The sequence below is a fragment of the Gymnogyps californianus genome, chromosome 28 (assembly GCF_018139145.2).
Source record: "Gymnogyps californianus isolate 813 chromosome 28, ASM1813914v2, whole genome shotgun sequence".
Classification (NCBI taxonomy): domain Eukaryota; kingdom Metazoa; phylum Chordata; class Aves; order Accipitriformes; family Cathartidae; genus Gymnogyps; species Gymnogyps californianus.
Genome location: NC_059498.1, coordinates 7,167,982 through 7,189,810, shown reverse-complemented (window position 1 = coordinate 7,189,810; position 21,829 = coordinate 7,167,982). Strand labels below are relative to the sequence as shown.

The following is a 21,829-nucleotide window of genomic DNA, read 5'->3' as shown; positions in this document are numbered from 1 at the left end:
GGGCTGCGGGCGACGTAAACCGGCCCCGGGAGCACCGACCTCCCCCCCCCCCCCCCCATCACCACCGCAGCGGACTACCGATCCCGGCGTGCCCGGCGCGCAGGCGCAGTGAACGCGGAGCGCACGCCGGACCCGGCATGGCGGAGCCGGAGGCCGCGCAGCCCGGGCGGCCCCCGCCGGGCCCGGGGGCTGCAGCGGGGAGCGGTGGGGTTGGGAGCGGGGCGACGGCGGGAGGAGCGGGGTCCAGTGATCCGGCGCGGCCCGGGCTGAGCCAGCAGCAGCGGGCGAGCCAGCGCAAGGCGCAAGTGCGCGGGTTCCCCCGCGGCAAGAAGCTGGAGAAGCTGGGGGTCTTCTCGGCCTGCAAGGTGGGCTGGACCGGCACCGGGCAGGACCGGCGGGGGGGTTGGGGTGCAAGGACGTGCATGGGCAGGGGATGCAGGAGGGAGGTGCTGAGCTGGGCAGAGGGGTGCAGGAGGGAGGTGCTGAGCTGGGCAGAGGGGTGCAGGAGGGGGTGCTGAGCTGGCAGAGGGGTGCAGAAGGGGGATGCAAGGACGTGCATGGACAGAGGATGCAGGGGGTGTGTGTGCGAGGACGTGTATGGGCAGGGGATGCAGGAGGAGCATGTAGGGGGTGCAGGAGGGGGGTGCAAGGCCATGCATGGGCAGGAGGTTGCAGGAGGGGGTGCTGAGCTGTGCAGGGGGTGCACAAGGGGGATGCAAGGACATGCATGAACAGGGGGTGCAGGAGGGGGGTGCTGAGCTAGGCAGAGGGTGCAGGAGGGGGTGCACAAGGGGAATGCAAGAATATGCATGAACAGGGGATGCAGGAGGGGGGTGCTGAGCTGGGCAGAGGGTGCAGGAGGGGGTGCAAGGACATGCATGGGTGGGAGGCGCAGGACGGGGCTATGGGCTGTGCATGGGGTGCGGGAAGGAGATGCTGGGCCGTGCATGGCTGGGGGGTGCAGGAGGAGCTTGCTGGACCATGCATGGGATGCAGGAGTGGGTGCTGGGCCGTGCGTGGGCATGGGGTGCAGGAGGAGAGTGCTGAGTTGTGTAAGGGAGGTGCAAGGACATCCATGGGCAGGGGGTGGAGGATCCTGGGGCTGCACACAGGGGAAATGTGGGAGAGTGTTAGGGTGCTGGGTCATGCAGGACGGGTGCTGAGGAAAGCTGGGATGGATACATAGGGATGGGTGGGACAGGTAGAGGAGACTTTGCAGGGGGGGTTGTTTGGCCAGAGAAGGCGGCAGCCTTGGCACGAGGCAGTGCACGGGCCGCTGCATGACGGCCTCTCCTGTCGCTCGTCCCAGGCCAACGACGCCTGCAAGTGCAACGGCTGGAAGAACCCCAACCCTCCCACTGCCCCCGCATGGACCTGCAGCAGCCGGTGACCAACCTGAGCGAGCCCTGCCGGAGCTGTGGCCATGCACTGGGTAACCCCCCTGCGGGGCGCCCGGGACCCCCCTGGGGAGAGGGAGTGGTGCCGACCCCCCCGGTCTCACTGCGGCTTTCTCTCCACCGCAGCGGACCACGTGTCCCACCTGGAGAACGTCTCGGAGGAGGAGATCAACCGGCTGCTGGGCATGGTGGTGGACGTGGAAAACCTCTTCATGTCGGTGCACAAGGAGGAGGACACGGACACGAAGCAGGTGTATTTCTACCTGTTCAAGGTGCGTCTGGGGCTGGGCACGTCTCACGGCCGTGCTCACGGCGGGGCTTGCGCAGGGTCCCTCAGCATTGCCGGGGAGCTGGGGCTGCTGTCCCGCTGCTTGTCCTCTGCCTGCTCTGCTGGGAGCTGTAGTCTGCGGCTGTGAGCCGTCCCGCCAGCCCAGCCGGAGACCTGAAACGCCGACCCTGTCCTGGGAGCAACTGCTCTCCTGGCCTTGAATTCCTCCAGGAGGGAGGTTTCCAGGGGAGACACGGGTGTGCTGCGGCGTGGACCCTGGCACCTTCCTGGCTGCGTAAATTGGTGCAGCCCCGCAGCAGCGTTCTGCCGCTTCCATCACTCGTGGTGTGCCTGGGACTTGAGTAATCGTGCCCGATGGTGTCTTCGCAGCTCCTGCGGAAGTGCATCCTGCAGATGAGCCAGCCTGTGGTCGAGGGGTCCCTGGGGAGCCCCCCCTTCGAGAAACCAAACATTGAGCAGGTGAGGCTGCTGTCAGGCTCACGCATTGCACTGATGACTTGTTCTGCGTTTTGCTGCTCTTGCACGGTCCCCTCCCTGTTCAGGGGGCAGCACTGAAGGGTCTGGTGCAGCACCCACTGCACTTCCACCGCCCCCTCCTCTCCCCAGGGAGTCCTGAACTTTGTCCAGTACAAGTTCAGCCACTTGCCACCCAAGGAGCGACAGACGATGTACGAGCTCTCCAAGATGTTCCTGCTCTGCCTCAACTACTGGAAGCTGGAGACGCCTTCCCAGTTCCGGCAGCGCTCCCAGAACGATGATGTGGCCACCTACAAGGTCAACTACACAAGGTGAGGGCGGGAGGGGGTCTGAGCCAGCCAGCCTGGGGGTCTGCCCGCTCCTCCCGCCCCTGCGTGGGGCTGACCCCTGACTCCCGGGGTCTTCGTCTCTCCCCAGCTCCCCTGGGTTGTTGGTCTGCTCTCCCAGGAGAGCAGGCTTCCAGTGGGGAGACTGCTTCCAAATAACATCAGCCGTGACCCCCTGGACGCCTGCTCTCCTCGTCCCTGCTTCCAGCAGCGTTGTCCCAGGAGGGGTGCGGATGCTCTGGGGTTGCTGGTCCCAGCCCCGTCATGGAGCACGTTCTTGTCTCCTAGGTGGCTGTGCTACTGCCACGTGCCGCAGAGCTGCGACAGCCTTCCCCGCTACGAGACCACCCACGTCTTCGGGCGCAGCCTCCTGAAGTCCATCTTCACGGTCACCCGCCGGCAGCTGCTGGAGAAGTTCCGGGTGGAGAAGGACAAGCTGGTGCCGGAGAAGCGGACGCTGATCCTCACCCACTTCCCCAAGTAGGTGCCCGATGCGGGGATGGCTGCTGCGCTGCTGGGGAGGCTCTCCTCCCTCGGGGCACTCGCACATCGAGTGTGGCTGACGTGCTGCTCCCTGCCAGGTTCCTGTCCATGCTGGAGGAGGAGATCTATGGCGAGAACTCCCCAATCTGGGAGGCCGATTTCACTGTGCCGGCCGCGGAGGGTGCCCAGCTGGTGTCTCGCCCAGGTATCTTGGGGAGCAGCCCACCCAGCTCGGGGGCGGTAGGATAAAGGACCAAGGTGTGGGTGAGCCTTGGCCGGTGGCGGTGGCTGGGCTGCCACGGCATGGTGAGCTGCTTTCTGGCAGTCACGGGCATCGTTGGTCTTTTCCAGCCGCGGTCAGCACCGTCACCGTGCCCACCACTCCACTCTTCAGCAAGAAGCTCAGCAACAGCAGCTCTGCTGCGAGCATGGACACCAGCACTCCGGAGCCCCTGCCAGGTAGGGCTGGCGTGAGCCCAGCACTGGGGGAGCTGGGACCTCCCTTGGTCCCTTCCGGTGCTGGACGTGCTGCTCCACTCCCCAGGGGAGAAGCGGAAGCTGCCCGAGAGCCTGACGCTGGAAGATGCCAAGCGGATCCGCGTCATGGGAGACATCCCCATGGAGCTGGTGAACGAGGTCATGCTGACCATCACGGACCCTGCTGCCATGCTGGGCCCCGAGGTACGGGGTCGGGGATGCTGAGGCGGCACCGGTGCTCTGCAGGGCCGCAGAGCTGCTTTCCTGGTGTACCGGGGCCTGGCTGGGCTCTCCCCACAGAGGGTGTGCCAGGGCCAGTGAAACCCCCCGCACCCCCCCAGACCAGCCTGCTGTCGGCAAACGCGGCGCGGGATGAGACGGCCCGGCTGGAGGAGCGCCGCGGCATCATCGAGTTCCACGTCATCGGCAACTCGCTCTCGCAGAAGTCCAACAAGAAGATCCTGATGTGGCTGGTGGGCTTGCAGAACGTCTTCTCGCACCAGCTGCCCCGCATGCCCAAGGAGTACATCACCCGCCTCGTCTTCGACCCGTGCGTGGCTGGGGGGGCGCAGGGAGGGCTGGTGTGGGGGGCTTCCATCTCATCCTCGGCCGTGCTGCCCGCAGGAAGCACAAGACCCTGGCACTGATCAAGGACGGCCGAGTGATCGGGGGGATCTGCTTCCGCATGTTCCCCACCCAGGGCTTCACGGAGATTGTCTTCTGCGCCGTCACGTCCAACGAGCAAGTGAAGGTGAGAGCGGGGAGGTGGGTGATGGGCATGGCACGGGGGTCCCCGGCAGCCCAGCACGGTGGCTGTGGGGTAGGGAGGAGCGGGATGGTGGGTGGGGGGCTGCAGGGCGCAGGTTGGTCTCGCTGTAGCTGGTAGAGCCCGGGGGTGTCCCGACCCCTGGGGCAGCCAGACCCGCTCAGCGCTGGCTGGCCCTGAGCAGCAGCAATTGCTCTGGGACATCTTCCAGCTGCCCATGTCCGTGGGTGGGAGGGGGCTGTGTGTCCTGTCCGACTCGGGCTGCCTGGGGGGGTCCCTGTCTCACGGCGGCTCCCCCAGGGCTACGGAACGCACCTGATGAACCACCTGAAGGAGTACCACATCAAGCACAACATCCTCTACTTCCTCACCTACGCGGACGAGTACGCCATCGGCTACTTCAAGAAGCAGGTGGGCTCCTTCCCCCGGGGTGGCTCCCCTCGGCCCTCCTGCCCGCCAGACCCTCCCACCCGCCCTCTCCCTCCTAGGGCTTTTCCAAGGACATCAAGGTCCCCAAGAGCCGCTACCTGGGCTACATCAAGGACTACGAGGGGGCGACCCTGATGGAGTGTGAGCTGAACCCCCGCATCCCCTACACCGAGCTCTCCCACATCATCAAGAAGCAGAAGGAGGTACATCCTGCGGGCGGGCGGGCGCTGCCAGGCTCTGCCTGCTCGGGCCCCTGCCAGCCGCCTCTTGAAGGCAGGGGAGAGGTGTGGGGATGCGCCGGTCCTTGGGAACCGGCCCTTGAATCTCCCCCGGGAGCAGGCTCGCGGGGCAGAGAGGGGACACTGCGGTGGCATTTATGGTGGCCGGGGTTGGCTCCAGCCCTGGGCAGCGGGTGCAGTCGATGCTCTGGGCCCGTGGGGTCCCACGTCACGGTTTGGCTCCCCGGAGCATCCTGCAGTCCCTGCTCACCTCCCCGCCGCAGATCATCAAGAAGCTGATTGAGAGGAAGCAGGCGCAGATCCGCAAGGTCTACCCTGGCCTGACCTGCTTCAAGGAGGGCGTGCGGCAGATCCCCATCGAGAGCGTCCCTGGCATCCGTGAGTCCTGCCGGCTTCTGGTGGGGAAGGGCTGTCTGGCAGGAGGGCTCTGTCCTCCCTCGCCCGTGGGCGTGGGGCAGACATGGTGACATTGACCCTTGTCTTCCAGGAGAAACGGGATGGAAACCACTGGGGAAGGAGAAGGGGTGAGTGCTGCGGGGGGGGGTGGGGTCCTGCAGCAGCTGGGCTGCGGCGCTCGGCTTGGGCTGCTCCTCTGCCCCAGCAGTGGCCCAGTGCTGGGATGGGGAGGTGGGAGCACTGGGCTGGAGAGAGGCTGCCCGCCCTCGGGCTGACGGCTGCTGGTTTTGTCCTGCAGAAAAGAGCTGAAGGATCCGGACCAGCTCTACAACACCCTGAAGAACCTCCTGGCCCAGATCAAGGTGCGGGCAGGAGGGGACCCTCCATTCTGGGGTGCCTGTCCCCCCGACAGCCCTCGGAGGTGCCTCCCCTGGGACAGGCTGTCCTGGGCTCTGCCCTCAGGGGGCTGGTGGGGTGACCCAGGCGTGCCGGGAGCGGGACCCCCATGTGCTGGGGCCGGCAGGGGCTGCGTGCACTCGCTGCTGTAACCTGCCCCCCTGCCCTCTCCCCAGACCCACCCCAGCGCGTGGCCCTTCATGGAGCCGGTGAAGAAGTCGGAGGCGCCGGACTACTATGAAATCATCCGCTTCCCCATTGGTAGGTGGTTGTGCCCGGACCCCGGGGCAGGATTGTGGAGGGAGGGCTGAAGACCCCCCATCTGGGGGGGATCTGTGCTGGGGAGGGGGTGTCATGGCTGGGGGTGACGGGATTCTGGGAGCTCAGAGAGAGGGACAAGTTGGGATCCTCGGTCAGTGTCCGGCTCCATGGCTGGGGGGGTGCAGAGGCCTGGGCGACCTGACCCTTCCCCACCCCCAGACCTGAAGACCATGACCGAGCGCCTGAAGAACCGCTACTACGTCACCAAGAAGCTGTTCATCGCCGACCTGCAGCGCATCATCACCAACTGCCGCGAGTACAACCCGCCCGACAGCGACTACTGCAAATGTGCCAACACCCTGGAGAAGTTCTTCTACTTCAAGCTGAAGGAGGGGGGGCTCATCGACAAGTAGGGGAGCTGGCCTGGACCCCACCTTGGCCACCAGCCCCCCCCACGGGAGGGACAGGGCTGCCTGTGGGACCCAGCCCCGTGCCGTGGGCAGGGGCTGCTGGAGGGTTTGTTGCTGCTGAGCAGCCCGGGGGAGCTGGGCCTTCCCTTGGAGGGGGCAGGGGGTGCCCAGTGCTTTTATCCCTGAGCTGTCAGCTGCCTCTCCTGGGGGTGTGTGAGCAGCGGGGCTGGAGCCCCCTCATTGGGATCTGCCCGGGGCAGGGGCAGCGCTGAGTTCCTGCCTCTCCCTGGGGGCCGGGAGCCCCCTGGCACTGGCACCAGCATTTCCCCGCTCCCCAGGGTCGTGCCTTCTGCCCCAGCTCTCCGCGACAGGGCAGGGGCACACAAGTGCTTTGGTTTTCTGCTTCCGTCCACGCACAGGCAGCCTCTGCCCCTCTTCTTGAATGTACGGCAGGGCCCAGCCCTGCCCGCCCTGGGCTGCAGGCAGAGATGCTGCTCGTGGTCCAGGGTCCTGCTGTGAGGGGGTGCTCTGCCCCTGCGCCCCCCAGCTGCTGCTGCCTCTGTCAGCTCTTCCCTCGTCCTGGGGGCAGGTCTGCCCCAGCCCAGCTGCAGCCTGCACAGTGCTCCCTGCCTGCACAGTGCTCCCTGCCTGCACAGTGCTCCCTGCCTGCACAGCCTTCCTGCCTGCTCCTGCTGCTAGCCGGGGCTGCCCCTCGCCTGGCTGGGAGTGGTGAGGGCTGGCAGCCCTGGCTGCTGCTCCTCTGGCTGCCGGGGCAGTGGGATGCCCGGCACTTCCCTGGCCTCTGCTCCCCCTGCTCTGCCCCAGCTGGGAGCCAGCCTCTGCCCCTGGGTGTGGGGTCGGCTCCTGCTCGCCTCCCCCCTTGCTGCCCCCTCCTTGCGCCTCGCGGACCGTGTTCCCCCTGCGCCTCCTTGGGCACTGGGCTGGGGAGTGCCCGACCCCAGCACTGGCCTGTCCCCCACTCTCGCTTGGTCCCCTGCTGCCTTGCCCCCCGTACTGTCATCGCTCTGTGGGCGCTGGTGATGCTCTGTGGCTCGCTGGCCTCACGCTGGTGGGACCAGCCCCCTCCACCCCTTCCCTGCCACCCATTCCACTTGACTGTTGTTTTTTGGTTTTGGTTTTGGTTTTTTTTTAAATAAATGTCCTTGTGCGGACCCAGCTGCATCCTTGAGTCTGGCCCCACAGCACAACCAGGTGGGCTGGCAGCTTGGGGTGCTCGGGGGGGCATTTGAGCTGGGGAGAGGGACAGGAGCAGCTCAGGGTGGGGAGGATGCAGAGAGCCCCTGGACTGGGCTGGGGTTCACTGGGGTGCACGGTGCTGCCCTGGGGGGCCCGGGCTGGCCAGGGAGCAGGGGCCTGTTGGGGTGCAGGGGGGGGCTGCACCGGGGCGGCCGCGGCTGTGGAAGCTCCGCCTGGTTTCGGTTTCTGTCCGTGGCCGGGGCTCCCGGGGGGGGGTTCCCGGGCCGCTGCGGGCCGGGCAGGCGCCGGGGGGGCGGCGGGGGCGGGGGCGCGGGCAGCGCGGTTCATCCCGGCTCAGCCCCGCTCGGTTCGCCCCGGCCCGGCCCGGCTCGGCCCGGCCCCGCTGCCCGCCCGGTCCCGGCAACGCGGCCGGCGGGGCCCCCCCTCGCTGGGGCTCCGGCAGGACGCGCCGCCCCGAGTTTCGTTTCCCGGCCGGCACCGGCACCGGCACCGGCACCGGCACCGGCACCGGCGGGATGGAGCTGCGGGGGTACCAGCGGGAGGCGGTGGCCCCGGCCCTGCGCGGCTGCAACAGCATCATCTGGCTGCCCACGGGCGCCGGCAAGACCCGCGCTGCCGTCCACGTCTGCCGGCGGCACCTGGAGAGCCGGCGGGGCGGCAGGGTGGCCGTGCTGGTCAACAAGGTGCCCCCCGACCCCCCCGTCCCCTGCCCCGGGGATAACGGGGCACCAGTGCCCGCCGGCCATGGGCTCCCGGGCGGTGGTCCCAGGCCGTTGCTGAGCGGGGTCTCATGGGCGCAGGTGCACCTGGTGGACCAGCACGCCAAGAAGGAGTTCCACGTGCTGCAGGACACCTTCAGGGTGACAGCCATCAGCGGGGACAGCAGCCACAAGTCCTTCTTCGCCTGCATGGTGAAGCAGAGCGACGTCGTCATCTGCACGGCCCAGATCCTGCAGAACGCGCTGGTCAGCGAGGAGGAGAACATGCACGTGGAGCTGATGGGTGGGTGCGGGACCCCCAGGCCCCAGCACTGCTCTCCCCACAGCCGGCCCAGGGTGTGACTGCCCCGGCTGAGCCTCTGCCGCTGCCCGGCGGCTCCTGCACGGCTCACCGCTCACCTCCCTCGCCCGGTGCAGATTTCTCACTGCTGGTGATAGATGAGTGCCACCACACGCACAAGGAAGCCGTCTACAACAAAATCATGCTGAATTACCTCCAGCGCAAGCTCAGCGGGCAGCAGGACCTGCCGCAGGTCCTGGGCCTGACGGCGTCCCCCGGCACTGGGGGGGCAACCTCCTTTGAGGAGGCCGTAGAGCACATCCTGCAGGTGGGTCCTGTGCCCCCCGTCCTGCGCCGAGACAGGGTGCAGCGGCCACGGGCACAGCTTCCCCTGGGGTCCAGCGGGGTGTCCCTTGGGGTGGGCATTGATAACCCGGTGTACAGGCGCTGGGCAGCTGGCCGGGGGAGACATCCCCAAACTCGCCGGGGTGCCAGCGAGCGCCTTGCGCCGCGTCGCCCTGGGCTGCAGGGCTCAGGGCTGGAAGCGGGGTCTCGCCCTCTCAGATCTGTGCCAACCTGGACACCGAGAAAATCACATCGGCGCAGGAGGAGGTGCAGCACCTGCAGATCCATGTCCCCCAGCCCAGGAAGCAGTACGACCTGTGCCAGGAGAGAGCGCAGGTGAGGGGCGGCTGGTCAGAGCCACAGGGCTGCTCACTGGGTGCAAGACGAGACCCCTGACCCTGCTGAGCCAGGGGGCTGTGTCCCTCCATCCACTTAGCTCAGGCCAGCGCGAGGAACCGGTTGACCCAGAGCTTTGGTGCAGGGGGATCCCGCAACCGTCCGGGTCCTGCCGTGCAAACAGCCCCTAACCCCAGGCCAGGTGCTCTGGGCTTCGCCTCCGAGGCTGTCTGGAGCAAAGTCCCCGAATCCTCGGGTCCTGAGCCCCTCTCTGCTCCCAGGACCCCTTTGGTGAGCGGCTGAAGAAGGTGATGGAACAGATCCAGCAGTACATGGAGATGCCCGGCCTGTTGCAGGACTTTGGCACACAGATTTATGAGCAGCGCATCATGGAGCTGGAGAAGAGAGGTGAGGAGGTGGTGGTGTGGGTGCGGCGGGGCAGAGCCGGCAGCCGTGGGGCCAGGCTGTGACCGCGGCGTGCCCTGTCCCTTGCCAGCGGCAGAGACATTCTGTCGCAAGATGCGGGTGTGCGCGCTGCACTTGCGCAAGTACAACGACGCTTTGCTGATCAACGACACGGTGCGGATGATTGACGCCTTCCAGTGCCTCCAGCAGTTCTACGCTGCCGAGAGGGACATGAAAGACCCCACCGAACGGTTCCTCACTGCCACATTTGAGGGTAACGGAGGGGCCTGGTGGGGGGTTGGTGCTGGCTGCATTTGGGGAGCGGGGAGCCCCCCTGACGCCCCGCTCGCCTGCGCAGAGAACAGGACGAGCCTGCAGGCGCTCGCCGGTGACCGGCGGTACGAGAACCCCAGGCTGGGCAAGCTGGAGGAGATCCTGCGGGAGCACTTCCAGCCCCTGGGCACTGCTCGCGGCATTGTCTTCACCAAGACCCGGCAGAGCGCCCACAGCCTGCTCAGCTGGCTGCAGGACACGGCCGCGCTCTGCGGGCAGCACATCAGGGCTGCCGTCCTCACCGGTGCCGGCTACAGCAACCAGACCAGGCACATGACGCAGGTGAGCGGAGGGTGGGAAGGAGCTGAACCAACCCCTCTCTGCACACTTTGCGGGTGCTGCGGGTGCTGCCAGGGGCTCGGAGCCTTATGCAGCTGCTGAAGCATCACCCCCTCTCCCCCCAGAATGAGCAGCAGGACGTGATCAAGCTGTTCCGCGAGGGAGCCCTCAACCTGCTCTTCTCCACCAGCGTGGCCGAGGAAGGCCTGGATATCCCTGAGTGCAACATTGTGGTCCGCTACGGGCTGATGACCAACGAGATTGCCATGATGCAGGTAGCTGCCCGGGCTCTCTCCAGCTGCTCTGCCCAGCCCCATGTGGGGGGCAGCCTGCCGGGACGCCCCAAAACCACGGGGGTGGGACACGGGGGCTCTTGCATCCCATGCCCGCTGGCAGCTCCCTGGGGATGAGCCCAGCCCCTGGCAGAGCGTCCCCTCGGCGAGGCACAGTGGGGTGTGGAGGGTGGATCTGTCCTCGCGGGGTGGCGTGGGAGGCAGGGGGGCTTGGCCACGGCCCGCCTCTGCTGACCACAGCGTTTGGCCCTTCCGCTGCAGGCTCGGGGCCGTGCCCGTGCCAAAAACAGCGTCTACTCTGTCCTCGCCAAAGCCAACAGCAGAGAGGTCTCTCGTGAGCTGCTCAACGAGGACCTTGTGGAGCTCATGGAGAGGGCGATCAGAGCGGTCCAGGCCATGCCCGAGCAGGAGTACCGCCTCAAGGTGAGCGCTGGGCACTGCCCTGAGCACCAGGAGGGCCAGGCAGCTCCTGCCCGCATCTGCTGCCTGGGGACAGCGCTCTGCGCCCTGGTTTCGGCCGCCTGCTCTCCCCTTGGGGCAGCACCGGCTCCTGGGAGGGGGAGCCATCAGGTGCATGGGGCAGCGCGTGCCACGCTGTCCTGCCCATCCGGCCCTGCCCGTCCTGCCGTGCGGCTCGCGCTCCCTGGGACGGTGCATCTCTCTGCGGCCGTGTGTCTTGCCATGTCTGCCATCTGTCTGTGCCCATAGCCCTGCTCTGACCCCTGTCCTCCCCGCTGTCCTGCTTCCCCCTGCCCTCTGCAGATCAGGGAGCTGCAGCGAGTTGCCGTTGCCAGCTGGCTAATGAAGGAGGCCAGGATCAGTGAGAGGCGGCAGCAGCACGACCCGGATGCTGTTTACCTCTACTGTGTCAACTGCAACACAGCGGTGTGCCGCGGCAGCGACATCCGCACCGTGGAGGGCATGCACCACGTTAACATCAACCCCAACTTCGGGTAGGAGCTGGGCGCTGGCAGGGGTGAGCGGGCAGAGCCCTGCTGTCAGGCATCACTTGCACGAGCTGCCACGCTCTCCAGCCAGGATGGGCAGGGGGTGGCAGCAGCCTGCTGCCAGTTCTTTGTTGGGGACATGGGTCTGGGGAGGTCACAGGGGCTTCGTGGGACTGTGTGACTACAGGAGCACATGTGCTGCCCTGTTTCTGTCCTCTGGACCGTCATCCTTAGAGTGTCTTTCGGCCCCTTCCTTGCAGGTTGTATTACAGAGTTTCCTCTGGGAAAATACAGTTCCAGCGGACTTTCAAGGACTGGGAGCCCGGCTGCCGCATCATGTGCAGCACGTGCAGCCAGGTGAGCGTGGCACACGGCAATCCCCCCGTGGCTGCAGCCCAGTCGGAGTTGGAGGGGCAGGAGGGGCCGTGCCTTGTGCCCCAGCTCCTGGCTGAGGAATGGAGCTGTATCTCCCTTCAGCACATGCCCGTGTGCTGTGCGTGCTGCGCGTGCGGGACATGCACACGGGCAGCTGTCTCCAAAGGGGGACGTACCCCGGGAGAAAGGAGCTGCCTCCCTCCCCGGTGTGCGTGGCCCTGCAGCCCAGGGACGCTGCGCCATGGGCTGCATGACTGTCCCCTCCCTGCCCACACAGGACTGGGGAATGGAGATGATCTACCGGCAGGTGAAGCTGCCCATCCTCTGCATCAAAAACTTCGTGGTGGAGACGCCGGCTGAGAAGAGGCGGTACAAGAAGTGGAGTGCTGTGACGTTCCCCGTCGAGGAGTTTGACTACCTGGAGTACTGCTCCAGCACCCACGGCCAGTCCTTCTAGCGTGGGCCCTGCTCAGAAGAGGACTATTCCCAGGCCACTTCCTGGGGCAGTGGGACCCTTCCCGTCGCACTTGGCATGGGACCCTCCCTCCAGGCCCGTGCAGACAGGGAGCCACGGCTCGCTCCTCTTTTCCTTGCTGGACTGAGCTGCCGCAGCCCATCCCTCACTAGAGCTCCCGACTGCAGGAGGAGGCTTTGCTGCGCCCACGCAGAACGGACGAGACACTGGGATGGGAAAGCACCCAAACCCTTCCCTGCCCACTGGCAGCTGTTCCCTGTGCCGCTGCCTTCCCCTCCTGTCCCCCAGCACTGCCGGGATCGGGGAACTGTCTCTGCAACCCTGCCAGGAGAACCAGCCATTTCACATGGGCCCAGGACATGGGCCAGCGTTTCTCTGGCAGCCTCCGGTCTGCTTTGTGAAGTTGATTGTCCTCCATTAAAAACGTGCGTGTGCGCTGGGAATGAGGGAAGCGTTGGCGGTCTCATTCATCGCGAGAGCTCGCTGCGCGCAGGCAGGTTCGATGCGGGACAGCCCTCGCACCAGAGCCGGACCACCCCATCACCTGCTGGAGAGCCAGATCCCACCGCGCACCACGCTGGCCCCGCAGGGGTCCCCAGGGAGGCACCTGCATGTGTGGGGCTGCCCCAGTCCCACCTTTCCCTGCAGACAGTGGCCTGAGCGACCCACCTCACCTGCCCACCCGAGACCAAACCTTCCCGTGGCCCAGAACGAGCCTTGGACCCTCCGGGGCAGCTCAGCCCTACAAGAACGCAGCCGGAGCTGCGGGAGGATTTGACCTTCTGATAGAAATGAAAGGGCTGCGGAGGCTGAAGCGGGGCGTCCGGCACGGCGCGTCTGGAGTCGCCCTGCCTGGGCGCCCGGGCTTGGGGAAGGGTTTGTGTGCCCCGGCCCCGGTCCCGGCCCCGGCAGCTCCGGGTGTCCCCGCGGGGCTCTGCGGGCTCAGCTGGGGCCGCCCCGGGGAAGCTGGGCTCGCCGGGCCCCTTGCTGCCGAGCCGGGGAGGCTGAGGGAGCCGCAGGGCTTGCGGCAGGACCCCGGGCCCGAGCCAGCCTCGGGGCGGGGAGGGGGGGTGTGTCGGTGCCGGGGGTTCGGGGTCCCCGCGGCCGGGCCGGGATGCTGCAGCCCCGGATCCCGCGTCCCCCCCCCCCCGCCGGCCGTGCTCTCCCGCCGACGGTCGCTAGAGGGAAGCCCCGGCCCGGCCCGGCCGTGGGATGAGGGCGATGCCCGGGGAGCCGGGGGACGCCCGGGGCAGCGGGCCCGGCCCGGCCCGGGGGTGCCGCCCGCCGGCGGGAGGATGCTCAGCCGGTGCCCGGCGGGTGGCGGGGGGCTGCGGCGCTCGCACCCGCCGCTCCGTGCGTGCCCCTTCCCCGCGGGATCCGGCCACGCGTGTCGGTGCCGGCGCGGGGACCTCCCGCTCCGGTAAGCAGCGCGGTTGCTCGGCGGGTTACGGGTGGCTCCGGGCGCCCCGGGAGGTGCGGGGGCGGCGGGGGGAGGCGGGAGCGCCGGGGGGCCGCCGTCTGTCCGTGCTCCCAGCCCGGTGCTGCTGGGCACCAGGAGCTCCCGCCAAGGGCGAGGGGCAGCTTTTCCAGCGGGCACCCGAGGCTGCAGGCGCAGGCAGGGGCACCTGGGTGCCTGAGCCTGACCTCTGTCCAAAACCCGGCCCCCCCTCTGGGCAGCCACCCCGGGGAGCGCGGTACCCCGGCACTGCAGCCATCCGGGCTCCTCGCCGTGGGCCGCTGCCGGCAGTGATCTCCAGCGAGGATGCATGCTTGGAGCAAGCGTGCTGCTCCTGCCTGACTTTGAAGGCAGCGGCTTCTGCCGTAATGAGGCATAGCCCAGTTTCAGGTGGAGTTAGCCCCAGGGGAAAGATGAAACCAAACTCCTGTTCATCAGAAACTGGATAATGAGGCCGTTTGAGTTATTTGTAGCTCTCTGTGGGCTGGGATGGCCTCTCCTACCTCTCCCCAGGCAGAATCCCTCCTGCAGGGACCCCAGATCATTTTGGTAAGCTCAAATTGCCCTGATTTGTGCTCGGAGAATCCAGGCTGTGAGTTAACCTGATGGGTGCCTGCAGCATTGGGTGGTACGACCTGTCACCAGCCTAGAGGGATCTGGTTGTCCATTTTGGTGCCCCAAACCAGAATTTCTGCAACATCAATCCGAACTTGCCCATTTTTGAGGGGGTGCACCTGACCCCATGCGATACATGGCCAGGACAGCATCGCTCTGTGGGACTCTGCAGGTTTTGCAAGCGGGTCTGCATCCAGCCTCTGCTTGTTCCTCCCTGTGCATCTCTGCTTTAACGCCAGCCCCATCTGGCTTCTCCTTCCCGGGGGCTCGGTCACCTTGGGCCTGGCAGCAGGGAGCAGCCGAGCTGCAGCGATCGGTGCTGCGACCTTGGCCGGCGTCCTTCAGAGCCAGCCTCCTTCAGAGCCGGCCTCGTGTGGCTGAGTCCCCAGGCTGCCTGTGCCTGGGCCAGGGTGCGGGGACGCGCATCCCTGCGACCCCCGTTAATCCGCCCTGGCTGTCGTGGGCAGCCTCCTCCGAGTGCGCTGTCACTGCATCCCTCAGCCCCGGGGCAGAGGCAGTGGCTGCTCCCCTCTGATCAGCCATTCAGGTCACTCCCGCATCGATCGGGTCTGGAGTGTGCTGATAAACCGGCTTCGGAGGCACAGGGACTCAGGGAGGCTGAAAGTCCCTGTCTGAGCAGGTCTGCATGTTGTAGGGCTGCCCAAGTGCGTCCCCAGCCCCAGCCTGCTCCTGGCAGGCTCTCCCCGTGCACTGGCACAGTGTCTTTGCTTTGCACCGCTCGTCCTCCCACCGTGGGTCAGACCCCTGGCCGGGGGGGCCCTCTGCTCCCCCCGCTTCTTGCACAGCCCAGGGCTGGGCTCCCCCGCGGGGGCTGCACCCTGCCCTGTGCCACCCCGCTCCCTCCTCCCTGCGGCTCAGCGTGGCTGTGCCCCCACGGAGAGTGACAGATAGATGTACCTGGCCCTTCGGGCAGCGCCGGGCAGGCTTGTCCTGTGATTAAACCAGCCTGAAGCCCCACTTCATCACTCCAATTGCGCTGTCAATAGCCGGGCATTAGAGAGGGCTGCTGGACCGGTTCTTGTGCACTGACACATCCCCTGTCAATAACCTCTGGATTTAGGTCTGTGGCTCAGAGCATCTTTGCTTATCTCAGCTCCCCGAAGCACTTACGCTCCCAGCCATCATAACTCCCTGCCTGTAAGTGGAGGCAGGCACCATTAGCCCCGCAGCAAACAGCTGCTGCAGCAAGTTTTGCTGGCAAAAGTGCGGCAAAGGTGTTTTCCACCCGCTCGTTTGCCGGTGAGCTTCCCGCAGGCTGCCAGGCCAGGGCTTGGCGTGGGGATGGGCACAGCCCCAGGAGCGCCCGCATCCTCCCTCCCCAGCACCCCTCGTGCCTCCGGCAGCCGTGTGTGCTCACAGACCAGAGCGAGGACAACACAACAATTTATTTTTATACAGCCCATTTCATTTATCATCAGTGCATCAGAAAGCAACAATTCACCTTTCAATGCACCAGCTGAAAAAGCTCCGGCTCCACTCTGCTTGGCAGCGCCGCAGATTGGCCCTTTCCCGAGGCTGGGTGTTTAGCAGAGACTTAGAGCTCAATCTGTTTAGCTTATCGAAAAGTAGCCTGAGATGTGACTTGATTACAGTGTGCAAGTACCTTCCCAGGGAGAAAACTGCTGGGTATTAAAGGGCTCTTTAACTTAGCTGAGAGAGGAATAATAAGAACTGAGGGCTTGAAGATAAAGTCAGACAAATTGAAACTCAAAATCAGGCGCAGGTCTGCAGCAAGGAGGGCGCAGAGCGGCTGGAGCAGGATCCCTGGGCACCGTTCCCAAAGCGATGCCCTGGCTGGACCGCGGGTGCCCGGGGGTCCTGACCCGGGGGTGGCTCTGTCCTGCCCCTATGGCTCTGGCCCCACGCGGACACGGGCTCGGGCAGCAGCAGGGTGAGTCCGGTGGCATCGTGGGCGAGGGGGATGGGGGACTGAATTTTGCTTCCCAGGCACATCTGAAAATCTTACTGTCACATGGTATCTCTGCCAGAGCCCGGGAGCATGTCAGCCCCCGAGGTGACCTTTCCCGGGACAGCTGGAGCCTCCCTTTCTGTACCAGGGGAAATTCCAGCCGGCTGAAAACTGCTCATCATGGAGGAATTCAATCCTGAAAACCAAAAGCCCTCTCTCCACGCTGCTCGTACCTCCCCTCTCCTCTGCTGCCAGGAGTGCGTGGGTGCCCGCAAAGCGTGCGGGGATGTCCTCGTCTTGCTCTGCTCTGCTGTCCCCACGACCGAGGGCTACACGTCTAACGATTCCCCGCCGGGAGTTAATCTTGACTGTTAGCATGTCAGGTTGCCGGTGGATTAAACAAGGGGATTAGCATCAAACAATTTCCCTCCCGCCCCGAGCGGGGAGGCAGGAAATATAATCACTGCAGTTTTATTCTGCTTAGGCTAAAAAAGCTCTCTGGCATGCGGCCAGGCGATGCCAGCCGTGCCGGTGGCACAGGGAGGCATGTGCCCAGGGCGCTGTGGGGGCAAGCACTGCCTCTGCCGCGCACGGGTCCCCCACCGGCATGGTGATGGGGATGCCGAGACCAGAGGCTGCTTGTCCCGGGAGGCTCGGGGAGGTGTCCCTGCTGGGTGGCACTCGTGTAACTGCTGCAGCCTGCGCCCGGTGTAACTGGGTGCAGCCACGGCTGGATCAGACCAGCCCGTTGCCCAGCCGTGAGGTGTGCGAGTGCACAGGGGCTGATCTGCTGGGCTCAGGGCAGGGGCTGCAGCCGTTCATCAGATGCCCCCAAGGAGGGCACAAAAGCCGGGGCTGGAGAGAGGGAGGCTCCCAGCCCCAGGCAGCGACCGAGCTGCCCCAGCACCTTCCTCCCTGCTGCTCCTGCCAGCCTGGGCTCAGCTGTGGACGGCAGAGGATGGAACAGCCTTGCAGGTGTGACAGCAAATGTGTCTTCTCAACAGCTCCCAGGTTCCAGAGCCAGGGGACAGCGACGCAGCTGTGATCCGACGGCTGCGGTGCTGCAGACTTGCCAGCTTTCATCCCAAGCTTCCTCCCCACCTGCGATCACAGGATCTGCTGTCAGCACCGGGGCACAGCACTGCCTTCTCAGCCACTACATAAAAAGTCAAATAAACCCTCTAATCCAGGGTGTGTGTTTGATAAAAAGAACTCGCGCAGCTCTGGCTGGGGGCAGGGGCAGAGCAGCCAGCCCCGTGCTCGGCGCAGAGACTTGACGTCTCTTCAGGCCAAAGCGCCACGGGGGAGCAGCCAGCCTCACATCCCTGTGTCCTCTTTGGCCCAAATCTCCTTGGTCCCTGGAGGTAACTCGGCCACTTTCATCTGAGGAGCATTTCCAGGGCGGCCAAGTCCCTGGTCAGCCGAGGAGGATGGGACTGCTCGCTGAGACGAGGCAGCGGCTGGGCCGTGGGCTGGCAGAGGGGCCGGTGCCCGGGGGGGCTCGGCACGGCGCTGCCTGCAGAAGCGTTGCCCTGGGGAAGGGGTGGCCCAGCAGCGGTGGGTGGGCTGGCGTGGGCTGCAGCGAGGGGCAGCGCAGTCGTCTGCTTCCTCATCAGAAGGCCAAGAAACCCTGCAGAGATCTGCCCCCGCGGCATCCGGGGTTCCAGGTCTGAGCTGGTGCGGGGGCTCCTCCTGCCCAGGAGGGGAGATGCTGCTGGGAGTTATTCCTGAGGGGGATTGGCCATGTGTCTCCTTCTCCTCCAGCGATGGGCTGCCTGCTGCTCCCCGACTCGATTTGGGACCCAGTGAACCCATGGGCTGCTCCCCAGCAGCAGCGCAGGTGAAATGCGGCTCCTCTCCCTGCAGCTGCCTCCCCGTGCCACAGCCCCGGGGCCAAACCGCCTCGTTCCCTCGCCAGAGGAAAGGCTCTCCTGCCTCTCCCACCTCTCCTGCCTCTCCTGCCTCTCTCTCCTGCCTCTCCGGGCTCACTGCTTTTAGGGAAACTCATGGCAACCTCCTCAGCCTAAGACCAGTCAATCGGCTGAAATTGGCCAAAAGGTCCTGGGCGGGTGCCAATGCCCAGGCAGTCGCTGCCCTGCACGTGCCCACCTCGCTTTTCTGGGAAGCTGGGCTAAAAATACTGTCCTAGGGCTGTGCAGCAAAAGCCTGGGCAGATCCTCAGCTACTGGAAGCCCGAGTGATTTACAGCCCGTAGCCCATGCGTGATCCCAGCCCCGCTGTCCCTGAGGCTGCGCAGGGGCAGGGATGATCCTGGCACGTGGCACCCGGGGCCGAGGCCAGGGCATGTCTCCGTCGGACAGAAGAGCAGGGAGGCTGCAGGTATCCCCCTTCTTCAGCGCTGCCGGGGGGGGTTGCCTCTCTCATTCTTGCCATGTTTTAGGTGACTCCCTGCATTTGGGCTGTGCATCGCAGGAAGCAGGGAAGGGAGGGGATGCAGCACGGCGGGGGTGAGACCCAGGGACGTCTCGACGGGTGCTGGCACAGCCCAGGGCCCGCGGGGACCTGCGGCACAAGCTGCAATATCGGAAAATTCCCAAACAAAATTTCATGCACTAAATCTCAGGGCTGCGATTCTGCTGAGACTTAGCTTTATAATTGGATCTGTCAGAAACCCGTCACACTTAATGTGCAGCTGCCAACACGCCGTGCGGCTCCTCGCTGCGCTCCGCAGCCAGCGCCGGCTCTGCCCCTCTCCCTGCCCCTCGGCGGGCAGAGCCCTGCGAGCAGCGCGGGCTCCCCAGCCCCACTGCGCTGCCCGGCCAGGAAAGCCTTGTGCTGACGTGCCCATTGCCCCAGCCCACTGCAGAAACATCCCCAACCGCTGCTGCCCAGCCCAGTGTTGGGAACGGCTGCGACGGGAGTGCTGCTCATCCCACCCATTCCAGACACCGACCCCTCGGCATTCAACCTGCCAACAGCTCTCCCCTCCCATCTGGAGCAGTGGACTGGGAGCACCCGGTCTCGGTCCCACACCGGTGCTGCCAGCTGCAGTTGCGGGTTCCTGTATAAAGAGGCAGGAGTTTTCGCACCCGAGGGCTGCGGGCTGCACTGTCACCATCAGCCCGGCGGGCGCTCCCGGTCCATCACGCCTCTCCGCCTCGCATGCCACCCGGCTGCTTCTCCTCCTGCAACCATGGTTATTTTGGCGGATGGTTTTTGTTCGGTAATTTGTTTCCCTCCCACAGTTTCTCTGCTATTACCTAAAACGGGGCACGGCGGGGCAGCGGCGGTGGGAGAGAGCAAGAATCTGCTTTTCCTTCCCGTCCCGTGCGAGACCACGTGCATGCTCGTGGAAGTTCTTCATTGTCGTTTACCCTCCCCGGCGCAGTGCAGAGCCTCGGGCTGCGCAGTGGGACGTCGTGGCCCCTCGGTCAGGTCGGCTGCGCCTCCCACCCATCCCCAAAGCCCCCGTGGAGGGGCTGGGGCGTTCGGGGCTTCTGAAGAAACGTCCAGAGTTTTCCAGGAAAAGGCTGGGATTTCTGGTTTCTCTCTCTGCCCCAGGGACTAACAGTTAGGGCCGGGCACTGGGGAAATCTGGCTGCCTGGGATTTTCCAGCTTGAGGAAAGATCCAGCTTGCACCTAAGCCTCCAGCCCTGGGAGCGGGGCGGTGCGGGCCAGCCCCTGCTTTGGTGTGGTGACCACCCAAGTTTTGCGTCAAGGTGCCTCAGTTTCCCTCTCCGCCGCCAGGGAAGGTGGTGGGATGGTGACGGTGCCGGCGAGGCTGCGGCGGTGTCGGCGAGGCGTGGGAGCCCAGCAGCCTGCGGCCACCGAGGAGCAGTGTGCCTGTGTGTTCTTTACCTGGGTAATCAAACCCTTTATCCAGTGTTTGATTAAAGGCCATCAACATATTATCTTTGATTCTTTCGCTTTATTTTTGTTCCCTTCATTTGTCCCTTGGAGATGAGGGTTGCTCTGGTACTTATTAGTCACAAAGCCCTAACCTCGCGCTGCGTTCTTGCTATCTGAGAAATGAATTATTAATGGTGCATTAAACAGAGACTAGAAAGGGGCCCTGGGACACTGATAATCAGGAGCTAATTGAGGAAGAAATGAGATACCGCTCCCATTGCAGAACGAGGACTGTGCAGCGCTGCGATACCGAAGGTGACCCTGCTGCAACTCCTGGGCCGACTGCGCCAGGCTTTGCCTGCCCAACCCTCGCCGATGGGTTGCACGTGCACGCTCTGCCCTGGCTGGGATGCTCTGCCCTGGCCGGGATGCTCTGTGCCGGATGCTCCCGTGCTCTGCCTGTGGTCCCACGTGTGTGCAGCCTGTGCAGGCGGGAGGGTTGCAGCGGAGCCGGTTTGCACGACAGCCGCTCCCGAAGGGACGAGGCAGTCGGGCACCATTACTCGTTGCGCTTCAGCTAATCCTGGGTGAAACGGCAGAGCCGGGGAACGGCCCGGGGGGACGCAGGGGGCCTGGGACCAGCGTCCGTGGCCATGGCAGCATTTGGCAGGAGGGATGAACATGGCCGTTGGAGTCAAGGGATTAACACAGATTTTTTCCAGGCTGCCCGCGAGCCTGCAGAGAGCTCAGCCCAGCGCCATGCTGACATGCCCGGCAGAGCTCGGCTGCGGGGGGGTGCGGGGAGGAGAAGATCTTTCCCAGGAGACCAGAGGAGCCCCACCACGCTCAGCCCCCGGCCCCTCCGGCACGGCAGGGATGGGAGATAAATCCTGCTGTCTCGAGGCAGAGGCTGCCTGGGCAGAGCCGTGCGGCGAGGCAGGAGGGCTCATACCCCAACGTGGTGTTTATTTATTTTCGAGTGTGTCGCCTGGCATCAGCTGTGTCCCTGCTCCCCTGCCTCGCTCTCGGGCTGTTGCAGGAAGCTGCCTGGCACGCAGGCAGCTGGGGAGCAAACAGCGGCGTCAGTGAGCAGGAAGGTGCGGTAATAAAACATGCCGGCAGCCCGGGCTGCGGGGGGGCTGGCACACACTGGTGGGGGGCTGGCACAGGCTGTGGGGGGCTGGCACAGGCTATGGGGGGCTGGCACACACTGTGGGGGACTGGCACAGGCTAGTGGGGGCTGGCACAGGCTGTGGGGGCTGGCACACACTGGTGGGGGCTGGCACAGGCTGTGGGGGGCACCAGGCTGGGAGCACCAGGGGCTCAGGCAGGCAGCAAGAAGAAATCAGACAAATGCATTCAGGCTCCTGGAAAGCTGCTGCATCCCAGATTTTTGATGGCACGAAGCAGCTCCAGGGGCTGGCCGGGAACGCCCAACCACAGGGAGAAGGTTTCTTCCTTCAGGCTTCCCATCGGGCACCCAGGGCAGCACCTCTGCTCACAGCCGGCTGCTGGCACGGGCTGCTCCCCGTGTCCCTGGGGATGATGTCCCACCTCGGCAGTGGCTGCTCAGGATGCTGGATCCCACCAGACCTCAGCTGAACTTCTGCACAAGTGACTGGGGGCTGAATGATTTCAATCATCTTTAATTTTTTCTCTTTTACTG

General features: G+C 65.4%; 2 protein-coding genes across 2 annotated transcripts; both read left to right on the top strand.

Annotated features, from left to right (window-relative positions):
* Nucleotides 1–137: 137 nt before the first annotated feature.
* On the top strand, nt 138–6,783 carry KAT2A (lysine acetyltransferase 2A). The gene is given in 19 exon segments (XM_050911860.1): nt 138–365; nt 1,310–1,358; nt 1,361–1,432; nt 1,524–1,669; nt 2,056–2,145; nt 2,293–2,474; nt 2,778–2,969; nt 3,071–3,177; nt 3,324–3,431; nt 3,517–3,653; nt 3,791–3,999; nt 4,074–4,200; nt 4,516–4,626; nt 4,704–4,847; nt 5,147–5,261; nt 5,371–5,407; nt 5,578–5,641; nt 5,852–5,936; nt 6,156–6,783. Coding segments are annotated over 19 exon segments (2,397 nt in total). The 3' UTR covers nt 6,350–6,783.
* Nucleotides 6,784–8,079: 1,296 nt separating this feature from the next.
* On the top strand, nt 8,080–12,774 carry DHX58 (DExH-box helicase 58). Its single transcript, XM_050911717.1, has 12 exons — nt 8,080–8,247; nt 8,365–8,566; nt 8,701–8,891; nt 9,128–9,244; nt 9,526–9,652; nt 9,741–9,923; nt 10,008–10,264; nt 10,387–10,536; nt 10,816–10,977; nt 11,317–11,507; nt 11,762–11,858; nt 12,154–12,774. The coding sequence occupies exons 1-12, from the start codon at nt 8,080–8,082 to the stop codon at nt 12,331–12,333; spliced, it is 2,025 nt and encodes a 674-aa protein (XP_050767674.1). The 3' UTR covers nt 12,334–12,774.
* The last annotated feature ends 9,055 nt before the right edge of the window (nt 12,775–21,829 follow it).